Source organism: Miniopterus natalensis, chromosome 2, assembly GCF_054644295.1.
Source record: "Miniopterus natalensis isolate mMinNat1 chromosome 2, mMinNat1.hap1, whole genome shotgun sequence".
In the NCBI taxonomy this organism is placed as follows: Eukaryota; Metazoa; Chordata; class Mammalia; order Chiroptera; family Miniopteridae; genus Miniopterus; species Miniopterus natalensis.
The window spans coordinates 180196061-180212101 of NC_142082.1; the positions used below are offsets into that span (position 1 = coordinate 180196061).

The 16041-nt window shown below is 53.4% G+C and overlaps 1 protein-coding gene across 1 annotated transcript in view; it reads left to right on the forward strand.

Annotated features, from left to right (window-relative positions):
- TRIOBP (TRIO and F-actin binding protein) overlaps positions 1-16041 on the forward strand; it is a 54821-nt gene that overhangs the window by 33681 nt on the left and 5099 nt on the right. The window contains 7 exon segments of the mRNA XM_087814918.1: positions 2480-2536; positions 5111-5179; positions 5289-5378; positions 5770-5879; positions 7382-7907; positions 9089-9199; positions 14526-14673. Coding sequence (XP_087671044.1) covers positions 2480-2536; positions 5111-5179; positions 5289-5378; positions 5770-5879; positions 7382-7907; positions 9089-9199; positions 14526-14673 — 1111 coding nt within the window.

Here is a 16041-nt window from a genome sequence, read left to right on the forward strand (position 1 = left end):
AGGACCTGAAGTCCTGATGTGTTGGGGATCAATGAGGATGTGTGGAGACAAACATGAGGTCCCCAAAGTAGGGTGTAGGCTAGGCTGGAAGGGTGGGGCTGAGGCTCTTGTGCCATCCTAAGCAGGTGGATTTTGTTTTTATTGTTTGTTTGTTTCCATTTTAAAATCATTTTTATTTTTCAATTACAGTTGACATACATTATATTAGATCAGTTTCAGGTGTACTGGATTTGTTTGGAAGCCACTTGGAGCTATCCCTGGAGGTTTTATGCAGACTTGTAACACTAGGCCTTTTTGAGTGGGTCCGTCTGCCAGAGTGTGCTTAGAGGAGGCCGTGTGGAAGGTCCGGGGGGCGGGAGTAGTGCAGACCTGTAGCAGAGGGAGGAGGGTGGCCTGCGAGAGCCTGTTGGTTGTCCTTATGGGATGAGAAAGGGAGTTTCCTACAGGTGGAGGGAAGGTGGCTGGGGCTGAAGGTGCAGTATGACAGATTTAGGTTATCAGACCTTTTGACCCTGGGGGCGGGGCATGTTCCTAGCTGACCTACCCGACCTCTCCTGCCAGTAGTTTAAAAACTCACTTTGGTGTCCTCCTCTCCCCAAGGTCACTGTGCCATCCCATGCCTGATGTAGTGTGCGACGTGTTAGTACTGGCTTCTAGAGGGTCACTGAGCTTTTCCATGGGTGGCACATTCATTCCTCATAAAACTTGAGGGAGGACAGGACCCCCCCCATCATTTATCACATTAGACAGGTAGGCTCAGGGAGGAGATGTGACTTAGCAAGGTCTCTGTGACCCCACTTCCCAGGCAGCCCTTGGGATCCCAGCCTCTCATTCCATCTGGGGAGCCCTTTCTCAGCTTCTAGAAGTCGATGACTGATCTCCTATAGGCCATTCCAGAAAGCCTAGCTCCTCAGGGCCTGGGGGTGGGGGTGGGGAATGTCTCCAGAGCACAGAAGTTTAGGTGGGGTAGAAGAGGGTGGATATTTATTTGTTCAGCAGTATCCCTGGACCACAGCGTGTCTAGTCCTGGGGCCATGTGAGGTCCCAGACTGAATGTATGTGAACCCAAGTGACTTGGTGGCCTTGAGCCGGGCTACTGGTCTTCATTCAGTTCTAGTTTGGGACTCCTGCACATTTGGGGAACAGGGTGGGAGAAATGGAGAGCAGATAGGGTGAACACCACCCAGAGTTTCTCAGGTCTGAGCAGAGCCTGTGTCCCTTCCCTCAGAGAGGTATGCAGGGAGGAGTTGTGACGCAGGGGTGGGGCTGCCAACCTACTGAGCTCCCAGCCCCGTCCCACGGCCATGGCTGTGGATGGCTCTGAATGTCTAGGCTGCTCGCCCAAGCTCTCAGACCACTTCTTCAAGCTGAGGAAGAGGAGAGTGGGACTCCCTAGGAGGAAGGCAGGTCAGGGGAGGTGGCCAGGTCAGGTAGCTCTGGTTTCCAGGTTTCCAGCTGCTGTCTTCGCCACCTACCCCACTGAGCCATGCCACCCGCTCCCTTCATGCAACCGGACACCTTGGCTTGGTGCGGCTGCGATGCGGGCGCTGATAGGTGGGCTCAGAGCCATGGGAACAGGTGGACGCCTCTTCCCTGCCCGCCAGCCTGGCCCGCCCTGCTGTCTTCCCAGTGGGCAGGAGCTGAGACTCTACAGAGGGACTGGGACTTATACAAGAGAGGTCTCCCCAGCAGCCAGGGAGGGTCTGGTATTTGGCACCTACCAGATGGAACTGGCCAGAGAAAATGCCAGAATGAGCAGCGTTTTTATCTAGGCCTAGGTGGGGTTATATAGCTCGCAGGCCCCTGTGGATCATGCTGCAGCTGGGAGCCCCCAGGCCCCGGGGCCGTGTCCCCCTGGGTAGCACCCGTCAGGTAGGGCTTGCCGGGACTGGCCCATCCAAAGATCTAGAGGGGACCAGAGAATCCCTAGCCCCAGCCTGTGCTTGGTTCCATCTTTCAGGATCTCAAGGAGACGAGGGAAGGGTAGGGCTGATTGGACCACAGGAGGGTCAGTGGGTTGGGGGTGAGTGGCAGCAGTAAGGCATTTTCCTGGTGGGCCACCTGGGCCTTGTCAGTGAGAGGAACTGGATGGTTCATTCGCCCTACTGGTTTGGCTTGTAGTCTGAGCTCTCTGGGGATCTCTCTACAGGCAGCATTCTCTTGGCCCCCCTCTCCCACTCTTGGGTGAGGAAGTAGGCTGGTGAGAGGGGAGCTTGAACATCTTTGGTGGATGCCCCAGTCACCTGGTCCTCCGTCTTGGCAGTCAGAGATTGCCGGATGTTGGGGAAAGGGACCAAGGCTGCATCAGTGGCTGGGGAGCCTGCCTGGATTTGGGGTGCTCGGCCCTCAGCCCTCTCTCCTGGCTTCCCAGGCCCATACTTGGACGGGACTCAGGGCCAGGATGGGTATAGCAACCCCTCTTCCCCAGCCCCATTGTGTTCTCCACTGGGCCTGACTCATCTGCCTCATCTCCCCATAGCCCGATCTGCTCAACTTCAAGAAGGGATGGATGTCGATCTTGGACGAGCCTGGAGAGGTAGGAGGGCTGAAGCGGAGAGGATGGGGGTGGCTGGGGCCCTGTAGGGTCCTTGGGAGCAGCCCAGGAGGCTGACCTGCTTCCCTTGCCTGTCCAGCCTTCTAGAGACCCCGGCCTACAGGTGGAGGGGGGGTCCAGGGTGGGGATCAGAAGCGAGAACTCTGACGGTAGGGTGTTTCTTGTCCAGCCTTTGACTATGGGGGTGGGAGGGCAGAGGCCTCCTGAAGCAATCTGCAGTGTGTAAGTCGTCTGGGAGGGGGGCCTCCTGGCCCCTCAGGCTCTGTACCCCATCCCCTCATCTCACCAAGAACCCCTTATTCCTCTACCTCTTGATGACCCTGCTGGGTACCCAAGGGTTGGGGGTGGAAGGGCTCACAGAGATCATTTGGCCTGAGACTTGTACAGATTTCCAACAACTCAGTCGTGCAACACCTCCCCCTCTCCCCAGGGGTGAGACTCAGAGCACATTTCTTGAAGTCTCACCAACTTGGGGCCCCATTGGTCGAATTACAACTTTTCCTGGCCTCAGTGGCCACATCTGTGAAATGGGCATAATGGATAACGATGATTCCTTCCGGGGTGGATAACAGGCATGGCTGTCAAGCATGTAAAGGGTCACATGTAGCCCCTGGTGTCTGCTAGGACCTCAGTAATGTTTCTATCCTTAGAACCAGAAGCGATAGTGCCCTCTTACCCGCTCTGCCCTTTTGGCTATCAGGCTGGAGCTGGAGCTGGCTTAATGCCCACGCACCTTGGGAGGGACGTCTCCCCACCCCTGTCCTGCATACGCTCATGGCTTTGGTCTTTGTGCAGCCCGCATGCCGGGAGGGCTTGGAGCCAAAGGGAATTGCATTGTGTTTCCTACCCACATGCTTTATTCCCTCCAGCCCACAGCCTTCCGTACCCGCTGTCTGCTCCCCGGTCCTCTGGTGGCTGCACTCCAGCCTCACACAACGCCTGGCACATTGCCAGTGACCCGTCCTGGCCTCCCCACCCAGGGTCTCTGGAGGGCAGAGACTGTGGGCCCCACCCAGAGCTGGCCGTTACTCATTCTCTTTCACGAGGTGTTGGAATGTCCAAGCTGGAAGGGCCCTGGGAGCTCAGCCAGCCCAGCCCCTTGGTGTGCAGACAGGAGACAGGCCCACAGGGGCTTCGATCTCTTCCAGGCCTCGCAGTACCTTGGGCAGACCCAGGCCTGGAACTTGGGGCACCTGAGGCCCACAGAACTCTACCTAGCTCCTGTCTCAGACAGCCATAGACTAGGCTTGGAAGGGCCAAGCACATCATTTGGCACAGAACCCCTCCCCCACTTTACAGAGGGACAGTTGAGGTGCTGAGCTGCAACTCAGGCTACTCAGTAAGAGCAGGGTGGTTCTGAGGGACCAGCATTTTAGAGGATCTCCAACAGTGTAGCGCCCAACCCTATGCCAGGTGCCCTGAGAGACATACAAGGGAGGGCTAAGAACTTCTAACCTTACAAGAAGGCTCAGGGACTTCTTATTAGCCCTACTTTATAAGTCAGAAGACAGAAGCTCAGAGAGGTCAAGATGCTTAACTAAAGACACACAGCTAGCAAGGGATAAAATGGTTTTAACCTAGGTGTCTTGAATACTAAGGGGAGGCAGTGTGCAAAGAAGTAGAGAATGTCATCCTAGCACGTTCTTGAAAACATTCTATCTTCTTAAGGGAAAAAAACCTAAATACTTGAACTAACAAGCAGTGTGAATAGGGCTTGCTGATGTGTGGGAGCCCCAGGAGATGCCGGGGACTGGGTGACATGCATTGACCCTGGCAGTGGGTAGACCTCCACTAGCATTCCCGTGAATGGCCAGAAGCCAGAGGAGGGCTGAGCTTGGCACATTGCATATCAGGCTGTTCTGGTGCCCCTACCTCTTTTCTTTCCTATGTGTTCTGCCAATCTAACCCCAGCTGAGCAGAGAGAAAGGCACTACAGGAAGGTACCCAAATCATAAATGTTCAGATAATGCATCTCACACGATGAACATACATGTAACCAGCACCCAGATCAAGAAACAGAATACGACCAATGCTCAGACGCCTCCCCCTGGGCCACCTTCCAGTCCTGCTCTCTGGGAGTCCTGTCCTTGGCAACTGAGGAGATCCAGAGGGGCATATGCAAAAAGACTTGGGAAGTTCTGGTCCCTGGCTTGCTAGGCAGATGACCTTACGCAGGTCACAACTCCTCCCTGTCTGCAATGGGAGGGTTTGCTTGTAGGGGCCTAAGAGATCTTGGTGGAAAAGATCAGGACGGGTATGAAGTGTTCACAAAGCAGAGAAGGACTCCCAGAAGGAAAGGAAGGGTGTGGTTACTGATGAGAAGCCAACCCATTTCACAGATGCTGCCCCTGCAGCTCTGAGAGGAAATGGGGGACCAGGTTTAAAATGTCACTTTTCTGACTTTTCTGGCCACACCCCTCAGCAGGGTGGATGAGGGTGGCAGGCCCCTACTGTGAGCAGAATGGTTTTCCTGGCAGCACCTAGGGTGCCCCCAGAGTGGTACACCCATTCTTTCATTCTATACCCCCCTCCCTCACCACCACCTCTCCTTCACAGTGGAAGAAGCATTGGTTTGTACTGACTGATTCAAGCCTCAAGTACTACAGGGACTCCACCGCTGAGGAGGTGAGACGACGAGGCGGGAGGCCCCCCTCCCCCCATCAGGTGCTGGGGGACCCCTGAGATGGGTTGGGTTCACTGGGGTATGTGGAACATTGCGGCCTTCCTGCTGCAGGCAGATGAGCTGGATGGCGAGATTGACCTGCGTTCCTGCACTGACGTCACTGAGTATGCAGTACAGCGCAACTATGGCTTCCAGATTCACGTGAGGCTGCGTGCAGCTGCGGGGTGGCATGACTGGAGGGCCCCTCAGAGGAGGGGTTGGTGTGGAGCATGGCTCTCCATTAGAGACTAGCTCACTCATTTTCTCAGAGACCCTGTCCTCAGAGTCAGAAGCTCCGCTACCAACACAGCATATCTGGGGAGACCCCAATATCATTGGCAGGGGTCATTCAAATGTTGGGGAGACTTTGGAGCCAGTGGGGCTCTTCCAGGGCTAGGCTAGTGGAGGGGAGGTATTTCGCCCTCTGTTCAACTCCAGGCTCAAGACCTTAGATACCTTCTTGGGAGGAAAGGGCCACCTCCCTGGGGTCCATAGTGGGGAGGGAGCAATGGCCCTGGCCACATGACAATCTGCCTGTGGGGTGGACTTGCAGACCAAGGATGCTGTCTATACCTTGTCGGCCATGACCTCGGGCATCCGGAGGAACTGGATCGAGGCTCTGAGGAAGACCGTGCGTCCCACTTCAGCCCCAGATGTCACCAAGTATGTGCTGGGTTGGATCAGGGCCTTGGGGAGGCACCCTGCATCCCTGAGTGCTGTACTGGCACTTGCACGGGGGTCCTCTGGCTGTGCTTCTGGGCCTCAGTTCCTCTATTAATGAGGAGAGGGCAGTGAGCATTCTTGGCAGTTCTCCAGAAATATATTGAGGATTTGGGGTTTGACTGCCCTCCCTCTATGTCCCCCACATCCTGAAAGGGTGGGGAGAGGCCTCAGCTCTTTGGAGAAGATGCCAGTGAGTCAGAGGTGGCTACCTGCTAGGTGGCTGATTGTGCTGTGGGAGCTGTCTCATCCTGTGTTGCAGAGAGAGGATGGCTAGGCAGGCTGGGTGGAGAGCTCACTCCCTCTGGCTGTGGGTAGAGCGGTAGGAGGGCTTAGTTACCTGGTGGTAGAGCTCCCACACAGTATAAACCCCAGACACCCATGGGTCCTGAGATTTGTGGCTGCTGGGCACTAGGTATGGAAAGATGATATTGAGGGGTATCAAGCGTGAGTTCCCCCATTTGGCTACAGTCTGGCTGTTCATCAACCTCAGGCCAGTCCCCTTCTTGTCTGAGTTTCAGATTCTTCATCTGTCAGATTGAGTGTCATGAGAATGTTCATAGAAGCCCTTTGTGAACTGAAGCACAGTGTAGCTGGACTATTTCTTAGTATATAGGATCAGCTGCTGTAACAAAGAAGCCCTAAACGCAGTGGCTTTAAGTAGGAGAGGTTTATTTCTCCAGAACAGTCCAAAGGTGTATGGTCCAGACCAGTTCTGTGGCCCTTGACTTATATCTTTGCCTCTGGTTCAGGAAGCTGCTTACATTCTCCTGGAGTCCCAGACAGGATCAGGGCCAGGGCACACCCATTCCTTTAAAGGATGCCACCTCTCACTTCTACTGGGCAGAATGTAGGCACATGGCCATGGCCACACATAGCTGCAAGGGATGCTGGGAAGTGTAGTTTTAGGCTGGGTGACCATATATCCTGCTGTTGTTATAGAAGAGGAACACTGCCACAGTTGTTAAGTCTCCACAACTTGTGCCCTGTGCATCAAGAGATCACTGTTCACCTGCTCAGCAATGACCATGGGCATCTCCCCTATTCCACTGTGAGCCTCTTGAACCCAGGATCTTGTCTCAAACCATACTTTTAATAATAACACTTTGATCACCATTCGTAATGGGCTTCCTGGTTGCTTTACACATATTCGCCCACCTAGTCCTCATATTCATCCTGTGAGAGGCATTGTTGTCCCATATTACAGATGAGTGACTGAGGCTCAGAGGGAAGCCAGATATCCTGGTCCCTCTGCTGGTAAGTGGTGGAGTTGGGATGGCGCCCAGTGCGTGTTAATGATGAAGGTCTAGTTCTAACCTCTGGGTTGGGCTGCTTCCTCTGCTGGGGTTCATCCCCAGGCCCTGGCACATGGTTTCACTCCAGAAGTGCTTGTTTGGGGACTGAGTGGGCAAGATCCTGCCTGATTGGCTCTGCTGGCACCCTAGGCTCTCGGACTGCAATAAAGAGAACACACTGCACAGCTACAGCACCCAGAAGGGCTCCCTGAAGGTGGGGGAGCAGCGTGTGGGCTCTGAGGTCATCAGCCGAGGCGGCTCTCGGAAGGCTGATGGACAGCGGCCGTCCCTGGACTACGTGGAGCTGTCCCCGCTGACTCAGGGCTCCCCGCAGCGGGCCCGCACCCCAGTTCGCACTCTTGACCGCCCAGCCAAGCAGGAGGAGCTGGAGCGAGACCTGGCCCAACGCTCTGAAGAGAGACGCAAGTGGTTCGAGGCTGTGGACAGCAGGGCCACAGAGACACCAGCTGGTGAGGGGCCACGCCGGGGCCTGGGCGCCCCCCTGACTGAGGACCAGCAGAGTCGGCTCAGCGAGGAGATCGAGAAGAAGTGGCAGGAACTGGAGAAGCTACCCCTGCGGGAGAACAGGCGGGTGCCTCTCACCGCACTGCTCAACCAGAGCCGCGGGGAGCGCCGGGGTCCCCCGAGTGACAGCCACGAGGCACTGGAGAAGGAGGTAGACATCATGGCTGGCCTCTGGGAGCGCCTCACCCCACCAGTATCCCTCCTACCCCCACAGTCACACTACAGCACTTATGCATACCTATAGTGTGGGGAGTTCACTTCCGATCCACTGACACCTCAGACTCCTTGTGAATTGAAATCTTTTTTAGGCCTGGGGTTTTTATTGTTTTTTCAGAAATATTTTTATTGAGCTCAGCTGGCATGGTTCAGTGTTTGGGTGTCAACCTATGTACTAGATGATCACTGTTTGATCCCCAGTCAGGGCACGTGCCCAGGTTGCAGGCTTGATCCCTGGTTGGGCGCGTGCAAGAGGCAGCTGATCAATGACTCTCATCATTGATGTTTCTCTCTCTCCCCCTCTCCCCCCTCCCCCCCTCCCCCCTCCCCCCTCTCCCCCCTCCCCCTCTCCCCCTCTCCCCCTCTCCCCCTCTCCCCCTCTCCCCCTCTTCCCCTCTCCCCCTCTCCCTTTCTCGGCTCTCTCCTCCTTCTCTATGAAATCAATAAAAACTTTTTTTAAAAGTACACATATATATTTGTAGATTGATTTTTAGAGACAGAGGAGAGGAGAGGGAGAGAGAGAGAGAGAGAAACATCTATGTGAGAGCAGAACATTGATCGGCTGCTTCCTACATGCCCCTCACTGGGCTCGAGCCTGCAACCCAGCATGTGCCCTGTCTGGGAATTGAACTGACGACCTCTCGGTGCACAGGGTAATGTTCAACCAACTGAGCCATACCGTTTTTTTAATATTTTTTCTTAGTTCTGTCCTCAGCAACCACAGAGAAGGGAAGAGGGAAAAGAAAAGAGAGGCCGTTTATTGAGCATCTTGTCCTGGGCCCTCTCTACCTACAGAGGCTCATATATGTTCACAGCAGTATCATGGTCCCAACTGGGTAGACCTCATCACAGTTTTACTAATGGGAAGCTGAGGCTCAAAGATGTTTCCCCTGCCACCTACATAATGTAAATATCTGTGACCACAGCATTCTGTTCCCAACCCTGTCTAGTTTTCTCTGGGCCATTGGCCCTGCCATCCAGGAAACAGATGAAATGTCCCCCTTGCCTGCACATCCCCACCAGGGCCACTTCTCATCAAATCCAAAGCTCCTTACTGCCTCTCGCCAGCCCTCTCTGTTTTTAGGCCCCCACTGACCTCATCTCTTCCCTTCACAGGTCCTGTCTCTTCGTGCCCAGTTGGAGGCATGGCGTCTTCAAGGGGAGGCTCCTCAGGGTGCACCCAGGTCCCAGGAGGATGGTCACATCCCCCCAGGCTACATCTCACAGGTGAGGCTGAAGAGCTGTTTTTTGGGGGATGAGGGCAAGTTTCTGGTTGCCATGTTTTCAGAAAAGAGCTAATGTTTTGGAGGCCCTTCCTGTGTACTAGAACCATGGGGGCATTTGACATGCATTGTCTCATTTAATCCCTTCAGCGGGTGGACATGAGCATTGTGCCTGTTTTATAGACAAGGCCACTGAGCTATAAGAGGTTATGTGACTTGCCCAAGGCCAACAGGCCTGCAGCTGTCAGAGGTGGGATTTAAGCTTGGATCCGGCTGACTGCCCTCATGGGACACTCTGCACTTGAACCACTTTCCCCACACAACCCTGGGGAAGTGGGGAGCCAATGGAGAGTGGGAGCCCCAGCAGGTAGGCCCCTGGGAGGTTCTCCCTAAACAGGGAAATCCTTCCCATGCCTGCGAGGCCGAGACCCTCACAAGATGGCCTTCAGGACTTGGGGGCCTCCAGTGATCTTCAGGGGGACACACAGTCTGCCTAGAACAGCAGTTCTCAACTGAGACTGATTTTGTTCCCTTGGGGACATTTGGCCCTGTCTGGAGACACTTTTGATTATCACCACGGGGACAACTAGCTCTCCAGAAAAAATACATGCATGGGTACAACATATACATATATGCTATATTATATATTTTACTGATACAAAGTATGTTTAGTACACAACTTACAAATAAAAAATACATAATACTTTTTATTGTAATTGCCATATAGCACATTGATTTTTCTCAGAATGCTTTCGTTGGTTTTTCCAATTGCTTGTATCCACAGCTCACTGACAAAATGAGCATCATCCTAACGTGAATATTGGTTGACATTTTTATTTATCTTAATGAGTAAGATAAGAAACACGTCGAAACTTTACTTGGTCAATGTCATGAACAATTTTTTGGTTGAATTGGATAATAGTTCTCTACTGAGAATATTTTCTTAAGAGTATTTCCTCAGGTTTTTGTTCTACTTATAATGTGATGGTCTTAGGTACAGCACACTTTTAAGTTTAATCTGCATTATTAGCATTTTCTCATCACTTGCTTAAGTCTAGATTATCAACAAAACAATAAATCAAGTCCCGATTTGTAATGTTTACCAATGACCATGGTGTAAAGACTCCCACTGTGGCTGAAGGACCTGAATGCAGAGTTGGGAAGATATGTGCACACCATTATAGAGCATTCCCACCGTACAGATACTGAAGACAAATAACCTTGAAAGCAAAGATAATAAAATGCAGTGAAATAATTAAGAAGCGATGGATTTGGAGCATCAGCTTTGTTTTTAATGTAATTAATTGCATGTTTATATAATTTTTAATAATGGCCATACTTAACAACTGCGTCACAAGATTCCTAAAAATTTGATAATTGACTGCCTCTAGTCAGCACACCATTGCCAGAAGCAGAAAAGAATGCTGGGATCGTAGGCTCTGAGCAGAGGGGCCTTGTAGAAGTTCCAAGGCGGGAGGTTGCTATACGGAGCTCTTGGGAAGCCTTCCTGGGGGAGGTCTCCTGCGGAACTGAGTACTGGGGTGCGGCAGGGGCATGGGCTGTGGTGGAAGGCTGGGGGGTACCTATCCTGGAGACCTCTGCTGCCAACCCAAGGAGTTGGGATCCTGGCCCACACACCTGAGGAGGTTTGGAGGTCTGGTAGTGACATTGGGAAGGTGGTGGTGGAGTTCGAGGGGGCTTGGGAGGGGCCGAGGTCAGTGTCAGGAGCAACGATGATGACTGAGGGAGAGCGGGACGTGGGAGGGTATGTGGAGGGAGGAGAGTGTAGGACTGGGTGACTGGGCCCAAGGAAGGCCGAAGGGAGCCCCCAAGGGGCTGTAAGGCTGGGGCTGCTGTCAAGGCCTTGGGGCCCATCTGGGGCTGAGTAGCTCAGCTGAAGGAAGACCAGGGCCTAGGGGAATTGAGGCCTGACATAAGGTTAGATTGGAGGTTACCTGATATGGGGCAGGGGGAGAAGGTAGGGACCAGTGTTGTCAAAGACTCCCTTGAGGTCAGAGGAAGAGGTGGGTGGGGCATCTCCAAGCATGGCGGGGCCCAACACCAAGACAGACTGCTGGAGTCCCCTCAGAGACCACCCCCAGAGGACTTCAGGCTGCGCTCTGTGGGCCTTGGTCTCCCAGGGACTGCTGCTTTGCGTGGGTGCATCTGCATCCACCCGTAATCAGAGCCGCTCCGTCTCTGTCCGCTTTATCATTAGAGCCTGCATTCGATTTCCTTTGGAAAAAGGTTTCTCACTAAAATGAAGTTTGAAAAGTACTTTTCTGACTTCTCAGCTTTGGATGGGGAAACCGAGGCCCAGAGAAGTAGTGAGGCCTTTGAACTGGAGGCAGACCGGTGCCCACAGTCCAGGCCTCCTGGGCGTCAGCGTTTTGTCTTGTGAGGTCGGGTGGGTAAGGGAGCAGGCAGAATCGAGGGGGGTTGCAAAGGGAGTAAAAGGGAAACAGCGGACAGGAGTGGAGGAGGCTCGAGATGCGGAGGGCACCAGAGAAGAGGAACTGAGCCATCTGGCCCCCTCAGGCACTGGAGGAAGCGGCTGGAGATTCCTGGACCCTGGAGAGGTGACGGCTGGGGAGGGATCCCCCAATCTGGTATCTCAGGCCCAGTGCGTGCCCCTCTTAGCAGGTGGGGCTTGCCGCCACTGGACAGCAGCTGGGGCTCTGGGACTTCACTGGGGCTGTAGTGGCTCTCTAGCAAAGGGAACCCTTGCATCCTAGTATAGTGGAGGCCACCGGCATTTCCTTATCCACTTTGATCCATTTCAGAGGTGGCAGCTGACACCTTGGGCCTACAGGAAGATGGGTCAGAGAGCAGCACCTGGCCTTCTAGGAGCCCCTCCTCACGGCTGGTTCCCACCTCCTGGCATCAGCCTCCTGACCCTCTATTAGCTACTGGCTCTGCCTGGTCTGACCCTTTAAGAATAGGTCCCCACTTCCCTTATTTCTCTGATCTCTGCAGGTGGGTGATCTCTAGGTGGGTGCTAGCTTACCTTATGGACACTCAGGAGTTGGCTTTATGAGGCCTGTTTTACAGATGAGGAGACTGAGGCTTAGAGACAGGAAGGGGCTTGTTCAAGTTCATCCCACCGTACAGCCAGGATTAGGACTCCAAAGCAGTGTTCTATTGTCCTAACTCAAAGGACACATAGAGGACAGGCACAGAGTCCCTGTGGGACAGATAACCCTTGCTCACTACCTAGAACACCTGAACTCAGGTGGCCTGGCCCTTGCCCTTCCTTCCCCCAAAGTGGCCTCCGAGGTGTGGCCGTTTCCGCCACTGTGAGGTGCCCTGTGCCATGGGGGAGAATACAATTCTTTTTTCTTCCATAATACATGATTTTTAGAGGGAGAGTATGGGAGAAGGGGCTGCTGCCTCCTGCATGCCCCCTGCTGGGGATCGGGAATTTAACCGGTGACCCCTCTATATGGGGGGGGACGACACGACACACGATGACGGACACCGACGCTCAACTAACTGAGCCACACCAGCTGGGTGAGAATAGTTTCTCCTCTAGCCCTCTGTGCTTGGTTGTTCCCTGGCCCTTCCCCTTCCCTTTGTAATGATCTTAATTTTTTTTTAATCCTCACTGGGGGACATGGTTGTTTGGTGTTTTATTGATGAAAGAGAGAGAGAGGAGAAAATTGATGTGAAAGAGAAACATCGATCAGTTGCCTCCCGTATTTATTTTCATAAATAATTCAAACAAATTAAAAAGTTAGACATAAACACATGAACTCCCCTTCCCCTGCCTGCTCTCCCTGCACCCCGCAGGGCTCCCCTAGAGTACCGTCAGAGCACATCTGTGTAGCCCCGTTTGTCTCCCCGGTTTTGGAGGGTAGAAGTCTAGCGCGGGTCTCGCCAGGCTTCAAAAGCCAGGCACCCGCAGGACTGCATTTCCTTTTGCTGGCTCTGGGTAGGATCTGGTTTCTCGTCTTTTCCAGCATCTGGTGGCTTCCCACCTTCCGTGGCTCCTGGCCCCTTCATCTTCAGAGTGAACGAAAGAGTCAGGTTCTCTCTTCCCGTCACCCCGACCCCCTTCCGCAGTCACTTCTCCCTCTCTGCTCCCCGCCGCCTCATCTACGGACTCCGTGGCTGCGTGGCCAGCGCATAGTCTAGAAGAGAGTCTCCCTATTTAAGGCCGTCTGATTAGCAAGCTCCGTCCCCCTCTGCCTCCATGTAAGGTGACGCGCGCAGGTTCTGGGCAATAGGATGTGGACATCTTCGGAGCTAGTCCTCCCTACCTTTTCTGTGCTTCTGCGTATCTGTACCCGGACGTCCGGCTCCATGTATTTTGTTTCCGTGAGTGGGATCACCTCGTATATTGTCAGAAACCAGCTTTCATCACCTAACTTTCCGCACTTCTTGCCGCAGCTGTCCATGTGGGCAGCTCTGTCTTTTACCAGCTGCCTGGTCCTTTGTAAGGCTCGAGCTCATAATTTATTTAAGGGTTGTTTATTTAGATTGTTTCCAGTTCTTGTCTGTTGCCAATCTTACTGTAGGGAATACCCTCCTCTAAGACTCTTTGTACACATGTGACTTCCTGTGGGGTTGTTCCTATGAGTGGACCTCCTAGGTCAGGGGATAGGGTCATTAAAAATGCATCAGTGCTATCAAACTGCCTTCCACATACCCTGTCACAGCGACTCTCCCAGCAGTGGGTATTTTCAGTCTTAAATACTGGCCACTCTGGTGCACAAGTCCCCATTGTGTGATAAGTCATCAATCTCAGCTCCATTACCCAGCACCTGCCACACATCAGGCCTTCCTGGACCTCGGGGACCCCGAGCTGGATCCGATCTTCCCTGTCTTCAGGGAACTTACGGTCTGGCAGAAGCAAGGCCTTTGGCGGCAAGGGAGAGGTTGTCCAGAGACAGAGCTAGGAGGACATTTAAGCTGGGCTGCAGGTGAAGTGAATTACTGAGGAAAAGAAAGATGCAAAAGAATGTTCCAGGTGATGCAAATACCATGAGCTATAGGGCAGGTGTGAACATGCTGTAAATTGTTTATAACTGTGGGGTTTCTTGGTGGGGAAAGGCCAGGGATGAGGCTATAAGGGTCGGACATGGGAGCAGGGACTTGGCCCTCCAGGATGGGGGCCTCAGAAGGGTTTGAAGCACAAGAGTGACAGGGCAAGGTTTGTAGATGGGGGAGGGGAGGAGGGATGGGGGATGGGTACAAGCTGGTGTTACTGGGGTCCAGGTGAAGCCTGGCCAGGATAGTCCTGCTCCTGAGGTGTCTCACCTCAGTCTGGAGAAGGGCCACTATCCCAGGCAATGTGGGCAGCCTCTGACCCCCTGACCTCCCACCCGCAGGAGGCATGGGAGCGCAGCCTGGCGGAGATGGAGTCCTCACACCAGCAGGTGATGGAGGAGCTGCAGCGGCACCACGAGCGGGAGCTGCAGAGGCTGCAGCAGGAGAAGGAGTGGCTCCTGGCGGAGGAGACGGCCGCCACGGCCTCAGGTGAGGACCTGGGCAGGAGTGGCGCAGCGGGCTTGGCCCCGCATCCAAACTGAGGCTCCTCGCTGGGTTTGGGAGGCTTTTAAATAAGACGCTGAGGCCTCAGTGCCAGACTTGGGGTATGGGATCAGGAAGCGTTGGAAGCCCCCAGAACTGGTCTCTGAACCTACTTGAAAAGGGAAAAGTGAGGTGGTAAAAGACTCCCCTCACCCCCCATTGGTTGTGAGTGCTCTCCCTTGGTCCCTCGGGGCCTGCAGCCACTGGAAGGTCCACCTAAACCACACACACTGAGCTCTGACCCTGTGCCGATGCCCGGGCCACGTACTGGGGGAGAGACTGCTCCTCTTCAGACCCAGTTCTCATAGCGAGGTCATCTCACTGGGCACACAGGCTGGACCCCAGGGAGAGCAGGGAAAGGTGTGAGCATTTACCAAGACTCGTTACCCAGTCCTAGTCCTTACAGTGACCAAAGGAGTCACCCATTTCACAGATGAGAAAATGGGCTCAGAGAGGTTAGTTATCGTCCCAGATGGCACAGCTTAGAGGTGGCAGAAGCTGGAGTTGGAGCCCAGAGCACACTGACTGCAAAGCTCTTAACCCAACCCTCTACTCTCCCAGTCCAGAACAAGAATGCCCTGCCTGGGTGTGGAGCAACATCTTCCCTCCCCCTGGCAACTGCACACCTGCTTTATGTGCCTGGCACATCTCATGTACCTCCAGGGGGTTGGAGAATAGTGGAAATGATGAAAGATATCACAAGAGCTAGAACTTACCACCTGCTAAATGCTTCACATGCTGAAGCCCATGGCCCCTTATCCCAAACCCTGGGTGCATTTTGCATTTTAGGAAGGTAACCTGGTGCATATATCAGATATTCCCCCCACCAGCAGGATTTGGGCTTTACCCTGAAATCTAGCACTAAGGTTTTTGCAGTGAAGTTTCTCAAGGTCACCCTTAAGTGGGATAGTAATTACCTCAAATAGCCCCATGTCTGTTCAGGTCGGGGACTGTCACCAAAAGAGTTATGAAAAACTTACAGTGTTCAGAGCTTTTGGATTTGGGAATCATGGATAAGATGATGGATGAGGACTTGTTTAATCCTCATAGCAACCCTGTGTGAGTGAGAAAAGAGACTCCGTCCTTGGGATCCCACAGTCTGAAAAATAAACCAGAAGCTAATGTCTGTGCTGTGCATTGTTCTAAATGCTCTGCAAATGTCTTCCAGTATCTCATGGGAGAAGGTGCCATTGTTAACCCTGCTTTCCATATAAGGGACCTGAGGCACAGAGGTGTTAAGTCTGCCGAGTAAAGTCATCTAGATTTGTATTGACTAGAGCCTGTACTCTTTTTTTTAATATGTCTTTATTGATT